The 7,770-nt window shown below is 40.6% G+C and overlaps 2 protein-coding genes across 2 annotated transcripts; both read left to right on the top strand.

Moving 5' to 3' along the window:
- Nucleotides 1-1,109: 1,109 nt before the first annotated feature.
- Nucleotides 1,110-2,057, top strand: LOC106957262 (olfactory receptor 146-like). Its single transcript, XM_015048533.1, has one exon. The coding sequence runs from the start codon at nucleotides 1,110-1,112 to the stop codon at nucleotides 2,055-2,057; it is 948 nt and encodes a 315-aa protein (XP_014904019.1).
- A 2,341-nt stretch (nucleotides 2,058-4,398) lies between these two features.
- LOC106957270 (olfactory receptor 146-like) lies at nucleotides 4,399-5,340 on the top strand. The gene has a single exon (XM_015048542.1). The coding sequence runs from the start codon at nucleotides 4,399-4,401 to the stop codon at nucleotides 5,338-5,340; it is 942 nt and encodes a 313-aa protein (XP_014904028.1).
- Nucleotides 5,341-7,770: the final 2,430 nt, after the last annotated feature.

Below are 7,770 nucleotides of genomic sequence, written 5' to 3'. Positions count from 1 at the left end.
TTCCAGCAAAATGTGAAGAAACTCATCCAGGTGTTTATCTTTAGTTGAACTGATGACTGCAACAGAGTCAATGCAACTGTTCAATGACACTGCAGTTTTGCAGGCACGTCTGCCTACAAAAGCCAACAGCTGCAGCTGGCGTTCCAACTGAAACCAGGAAGATGGAGCACAACACCCCAGTTCTAAAGTCCTTCCACTGAGAGAATAGACTGTTAGTTTATAAATCCTGAATGACTCAGCACCACAGACCTGAGGTCTTCTGGCTCCTCAGAACCAAACACAGGGTCATCTCAGACTATTTGAATCATGTGCAGTTGATAAAGTTGCAGCAAATCAACAGTTCAGATGGCAAGCCATGTCCAACACAGAAATATTAATATTTACCTAATGGAGGGGTTGCTCAGTGCATGTGTAAAACAAAACCAACCTTGCTGCTCATCTCATCGTCTTAAGCAGTTCTACCAGAGGCGATGGAGTTTGAAGCCTTTGCACAGAATCACAACTTTACAGAGGATTCTGCTCTTCTGGAGAAATTTGAGAGGTTTTTCCTGAAATCTGTCAAGACAGGTTAGGTTAGCCATAATCTACCAGTCTGGATCTGGGAGTCCCAGATGACTATTGTCATCATGGACAATGATCTTCCAGACCGGATGACCACTGACATCTGACGACTAAAGACAGGAGCATAAGTAACTCTCCTGGGCCAGTCTGGATCTGGGATGAACTTTCATTTTCAACCTCTCTTGGTGATTATTTTTTACCTTAACTGTGGGAGGTTCAGTCATATTGGACAAGAGGAATCTCAGAGGTAGAACTTCCTGGATCACCACCTCCATGTTGGGACTTCCCCTTTCCACAGCTCCCCTGAATCCATCATTATAAACTGGGGAAGGATGCTGGGATTTTCTGCAGTGCCAGTTAGATAGCAAGTGAACATCATTATAGACAGTCAGGAGAAACTAAAGGTATAATCTGGACATTAAATTACTGTGCTTCTCTGATAGACTTTGACTGCAAACTCATTCGGTCCTACAGCTTTCTGTAAAAAGATTTAACAAATTTCACACCTTTCAACAGTGATTGCTGCTCATTGGTTTTTGCATCTAGTAATGATTGAAAACTACACTTTCAACAGCTATTTGCTGCAGATTGAAGGGTTAAATGTGGAAGAGGCGTCCATGTACCCTGTATTCTTCCTGTTGCTGTCTGTCTATCTGTTCATTATGATAGCTAACGTTGGGATTGTGGCTCTGATTATCCTCGATAAAAGCCTCCATCAGCCCATGTATTTGCTGTTTTGCAACCTGCCTTTTAATGATATTCTGGGAAACTCTGTCATGTTGCCTCGTGTGTTGATGGACATCCTCCAGCCGCCGGCTGAGCGCCTCATCAGTTACTATGAGTGTGTTGTTCAGGCTTTCTGTTCCCACATGTTAGGCACCACGTCCCACACCGTGCTGATGATCATGGCCTTCGACAGATATGTTGCCATCTGTAATCCTCTGCGTTACTCTGCGATAATGACCAACAGGATGGTGGTGAAGCTGACCATCTCTGCCTGGGGGTCGGCCTTGGTTCTGGTCGGGATTCTGCTGGGCCTGACCATCCGTCTGAACCGGTGTAGGACTTTCATTGCAAATACTTACTGTGACAACGCCTCACTGTTCAAGCTGTCGTGTGAGAACGTGGTTATTAATAACATCTACGGCCTGACCTTCACTGTGGTCCTCTTGACAGCCTCCATCGGCAGCATCATTGTCACCTACACCAGGATCACTGTTGTCTGTCTGACCAGTAAGAGCAAGTCTCTGAACAGTAAAGCCTTGAAGACCTGCAGCACACACCTCTTTGTCTACATGATCATGTTTGTTTTTGGGAAAATGAACATTGTGTTGCATCGTTTCCCTGAATACTCAGAGTACAGGAAAGTGTGTGTTATTCTGTTTCATATCGTCCCCGGCAGCCTGAACCCCATCATCTACGGCGTTCAGTCCAAAGAGATGAAACGGTTCCTGTCCAAGCTGTTCTTCTCCAGAAAGGTTCTGTCATCATCATAATAATGTGTGAAATTAGTTTTAAATTCTGAAAGCTGAGTGTGACTCGTTAGGTTTAAAACATTTGACAATGAAATGTTTGTGTGTAAAAAAAGAAAACGGAGAGAGACAGAGAAACCCTTACTAGTTGGGAGTTTCAGAAAATTTAGGCTCTGGCATTTCTGGAGGGGTTTAGTTTATTGAATATAGAAATGTATATAGAATTGTAAAAACAACTTTATTGACCAATGAGGAAAAGTCATGCATGCTTGAAGGTAAGGAAATATTCTGAGTATATTTTGAGTATTTTTTAGCCAAAATATGTCTACAATATCTTCAGACTACAATACAGTTATATTTATATACTGTATGAAAGTCAAAGTTTAAAATATGTTAAAATTGAGGTTAGTACAAGTTCAGATTTTAGTCTTAAATTTGTCAAGACAACCAAAGAAATGTAAACTGCAGTAGACCCAGATATACAATTGACCATCTTCAGGTTGCAAATCCCTTCCTATTCGTCTACTGAGGGACATAGAAGGTTCTGCACAGTAAACGTCTGTCAGATGACATGTATGTTGGACATAGTTCATTGTTATGACTGATATTTTTTCACTGTCTTTCACAAATAAAAACATTCCCCTGTTCTACAACCATCCTGATATGTATGTTTCCAGGGAAGCCTCGTCTCTGAAATTCAAGTACAACTAATACCTTGGTTGGTTTACTGCAAATTGATGAAAGCTTTCCCATAGGTTATGTTGGGAAAATGTTCAAGGTTTACCCTGTGGCACATGTTCCTGGATAAGACTGGCCCAATGAAACTTTTGCCCTACTTTTGAATTAGGAAAATGTCAGGTAAATGTCCCACAAAGTTTTACCTAAGCAGCGCCGTGGAGTTCTTTAACTCTGGATTGATGGGTCAGAGGCTCGGCTTAAGTGTGCTTATCCAGATTCAATTGGCGGTACAGGTAAGCCCCCAGGAGGTACTTTCCAATACTTCTTATCCCCAATTTTGATTCCAGGAATCAAATTTCTAGCGGAGGGAGGGATAGCTCACACTGGTCTGGGAAACCTGGGACATTTGCCTAACACTAATTCTAATGACAGGTGTCCAGAAATTGGAGCATTTTGGACATTCATCATACATTATAACTGCAGAAAGTGAAGGCCAAATATCACTGACACATGGGATCACAGTGGACACGTCTGATACATCCCATTGTTGTTCCCAGATGTCCCAGGCAACATTCAGAAGCCCTGCCCACCTCTCACTGTAACTTGCAGCCTGGTCAAAAATTCAGGCTCATTACGATATATCTTACAAGATATTTGCTTCTTAAGGAAATATATCAGCTTCTGCTGCACCTAGAAACTTCTTGTCTTTGCTGACCTGACACATGTAGTCCCCCCGATAAAATACATTGAGTGTACGCAGCCTGCACACTGCCAAGGGTCAGAATCTGATCTGAGAGCCATTTAACATTTATCTGACCTTTGAGGCCTCTTACCACTTATGTCCAACCTTCAAACTCAACAAACTAACATAATTACTGGGTTCCAAAAGAGATCACACATTGCAGACTCTTTTGGAACCAGGTTGGACCTGCCTCTTTGTAGCAATATGGCTGCCCATTGAGTGTGACTGGTATCTGTCTGCTGGAGGCTGGTGCAGTTTCTGGAAGACGAGGCTGCCTGTCCCTGGCTGCTCTTTGGCTTTAGTGATGAGAGGTTTCTATTCAGGAAGTGACTCCTGGCCACTCATTTTCAACCACAATCTCTGAGTGGATGTCATAATTTCACCCACCTTTCAGAGAACAGGTTGCTTTTTTGGCCTTACTCCAAGAAGGCTTCAAGGGGAATTTACTTGTTTGGATTCAGTTCTCTGGCACGTCTCCAGTCGTTGGCTAGAAACGAATCAGGCCTGATTAGTTTAAGGGCAGCATAGATTAAGGATTTCAGTGGTGTTGCTGCTTCCTAACTGAATATGTTTTCCTCCCCAGCCTCAATGGTTGAGCTTTGACCATAAATCATTTGATCTGAGCTCAGGAGCAGGACCGGTTCTACTGCATCCACAAAGAAGTGAATGAAGCTTCTAATCTGAGCAAGGCACCTTGAGTATTTAATATGAAGGAAAATAGGCTAAATCTCATGGATATCATGACTTGAAATGATGGACAGTCTTAACAGTGAGTCTTAATGAGTCTTAACACAGAAAAAGTTAAGAGCTTTGAAAGATCTGACTGTCTCCATGGCCACCTGTTGGTTAGGACTTCCCATTTCCACCTGTCACCTGCTTCTATACCTTTTATATGTGAAGAAAGATGTTGTGATTCACTGCAGTGTCAGGAGGTTGAATAGCTCAATGGAAAACTACACTTTCAACAGCTATCTGCTGCAGATTGAAGGGTTAAATGTGGAAGAGGCGTCCATGTACCCTGTATTCTTCCTGTTGCTGTCTGTCTATCTGTTCATTATGATAGCTAACGTTGGGATTGTGGCTCTGATTATCCTCGATAAAAGCCTCCATCAGCCCATGTATTTGCTGTTTTGCAACCTGCCTTTTAATGATATTCTGGGAAACTCTGTCATGTTGCCTCGTGTGTTGATGGACATCCTCCAGCCGCCGGCTGAGCGCCTCATCAGTTACTATGAGTGTGTTGTTCAGGCTTTCTGTTCCCACATGTTAGGCACCACGTCCCACACCGTGCTGATGATCATGGCCTTCGACAGATATGTTGCCATCTGTAATCCTCTGCGTTACTCTGCGATAATGACCAACAGGATGGTGGTGAAGCTGACCATCTCTGCTTGGGGGTCGGCCTTGGTTCTGGTCGGGATTCTGCTGGGCCTGACCATCCGTCTGAACCGGTGTAGGACTTTCATTGCAAATACTTACTGTGACAACGCCTCACTGTTCAAGCTGTCGTGTGAGAACGTGGTTATTAATAACATCTACGGCCTGACCTTCACTGTGGTCCTCTTGACAGCCTCCATCGGCAGCATCATTGTCACCTACACCAGGATCACTGTTGTCTGTCTGACCAGTAAGAGCAAGTCTCTGAACAGTAAAGCCTTGAAGACCTGCAGCACACACCTCTTTGTCTACATGATCATGTTTGTTTTTGGGAAAATGAACATTGCGCTGCATCGTTTCCCTGAATACTCAGAGTACAGGAAAGTGTGTCTTATTCTGTTTCATATTGTCCCCGGCAGCCTGAACCCCATCATCTACGGCGTTCAGTCCAAAGAGATGAAACGGTTCTTGTCCAAGCTGTTTTACTCCAGAAAGGTTCTGTCATCATAATGTCTCAAATCTGTTTTTTTGTTTGTTTGTTTGTTTGTTTGTTTGTTTGTTTGTTTATTTGTTTGTTTGTTTTTTGTTTGCTTACTGTGGATAAATGTAAAGATAAACATTTTAAGATGAATTGTCCCCAGTTTCTGAAAAGCAGAAGATTATTTCAAAGGAATCTCTGCCATTAATCAAATCATGTTTTAGTTTGTTTTAATTATGTTTCTTACGTTTGAAGCCCTTACTCACAATGAATGCTTGTGTTTAACTTTAACAATGTGCATAAGTCCACATCTTTATATTTGTAGTACGCTTTGCAATCAGGTATACTTTAAAATAACTGAAGGTATTTTAACATCTGGTCTTCAACAGTTTTAAGTCAATAAAATTATTTTCCTTCACAAAGTTTTTTTATGTAATAAATTATTCATTTTGTGAAACAATCAGTTCATTTTCTCCTCATCTAGTGTTTCATTCTTCCTGCAGACTGACTCATCTGTTGAGGCATGTTGTTACCTCAGCTATGTGGAATTGTGGTCATGAACTATCAACATAATTATCCATTTAATTAATAATTATATGCCTGCAGGACCAGTAAACCAGGAAATAACCAATATAATTGACTGTACTAGTATCGACATCCAGTTGGCACCTAAATTAACTAATGAAAGATTTAATTCAATGACAATAACATTCACAATGACAAACCATTTCTTCTTAACAAAGGAATGCCATTACTTATGTCAGTGAAATAAAAGTGACTGAAATCAAAACTTTAACTTTAAGCCCAAAAATGCATTAAAAACTGATCAAGATTACAAGGAATATAAAGGGAAGAGTTGCATTTTACGGAATTTACTTGAAGGATTTAATTTTGATTCAAGAGGGTTCGATGAAATTAACTTTGCAATTTTTTTAGTCATCCTACAGCTTGCTCCAAACCAAAAGCTCTTTTACTAAGTTCAGAGTGTGCAAATTGAACAGAATTACAATCGCCATGCTAAGCCATGTTAGCACTAATGCTACATTATGTCCAGTTATCTTCTTAATGTCAAGTGGATGTTTCATACTTGGAGCAAGTTTCCTAATCCAGGGAGAAGAGCTGAAAGCTCTGCTAATCTTAAATTCTTTCAGAAGGAAATCTGGGTCTGAAAGCATCGTTGCCACTCGGTTTGGTCTCTCTCTCTCAATTGGAGTTTTCTGGCTCACTAACCAAATGGCTGCTCTGTTACCACTTGGTTAGTGAGAACATTTTAGGGAACAATAGGCTTGAAATGTTTTCTTTGAAGGCAGATACGGTTCTCAACCATGGAGGCAGCTAAAAACCAATGGTCTCTCAAAAGAAACCATCGGTTTCCCCTGCCAACTACCAAACATGTTAGCCACTGCATGCTGCTGCTGCCTTCCAGTTCAATGCATCTGTATATGAAGATCTCCATATTTACTACTATTTTCTCCATCCTGTTCTTAATTCATCAAAACTGCTAAACATGTGGATCGACGTAAAGTTTTTTTTTTTTTTTTAACTCAGTTTGTGTTTTGTAGTATTTTTGCTGGATTTATAAATTTCCTTGTCTGGGTGTGACCCTATAGAGTCGAGTCATTTTTAGTTCTGCAGTCTAATTCATAAAACATTCGCCCCCATGCCCTGGCAATATGGCAGAAAACCTTTAGGATGAATTAAACCAGAGACTGTGAGTCAGACTGACACTCTGCCCTAAAGCGAGTGGACGAAGCTGACGATGCTAAAGCTACTTCAAGGTTGGCCAACCAAATTAAACCCTTTATATTAACTGTATTAACGATGGCATCCAGTTTCAGTGTGTGAATTCAGGTAACCCAACATACTTGGCCTTATAGTGTGTCCCACACTAACCTAACCAATAGCAAATAACAATCAGAATATGGTGAATTATAAGTGGAGTGAATGACCTCAGAATCATGGGGGAATGTTTTGGTCTTTGACCCAACAGAATTTACTCCACTGGACTTTTTACATCACAGTTCTTATCGGGCCGTGCTGAAGGATGCAGGAAGAGTTATGTTGTAGGAAGCAGCCGACTCCAAACAAACTCTCTAGTTTGAGAAGTGGCCCAGCAACACAGACCAGAACTGGACCATATAAATAAAGTTCTGCTTGAAGTTTGGGCTCTGATGGTTGATGCCAGATTTGGCCAAAGAGAAATAAATGGATATTTTGCTAGATTTAGCGTTGAGTGTGTCGGCCACGAGAAAGAGACGCCTCTTTGTTCAACAAAATGCTTCCATGTTTTAAACATGAACATGAGAAACATCCAAGAAATATTCAGCATTTTGATATATATATATATATATATATATATATATATATATATTTTTTTTTTTTTTTTTTTTTTTTTTTTTTTTTTTTTTTTTTTTTTTTACGGAAAAAAAAAAAAAAAAATTTTTTTTTTAAAAAGGAAAAAA

Source organism: Poecilia latipinna, unplaced genomic scaffold, assembly GCF_001443285.1.
Source record: "Poecilia latipinna isolate Pla-1442-1.1 unplaced genomic scaffold, P_latipinna-1.0 Scaffold891, whole genome shotgun sequence".
In the NCBI taxonomy this organism is placed as follows: domain Eukaryota; kingdom Metazoa; phylum Chordata; class Actinopteri; order Cyprinodontiformes; family Poeciliidae; genus Poecilia; species Poecilia latipinna.
Note: the sequence above shows the minus strand (reverse complement) of the source record. Positions and strands in the feature narration are given on the sequence as shown.

Coding starts and splice junctions, on each gene's coding strand:
- LOC106957262 (XM_015048533.1), top strand. CDS start 1,110: ATGATTGAAAACTACACTTTCAACAGCTATTTGCTGCAGATTGAAGGG.
- LOC106957270 (XM_015048542.1), top strand. CDS start 4,399: ATGGAAAACTACACTTTCAACAGCTATCTGCTGCAGATTGAAGGGTTA.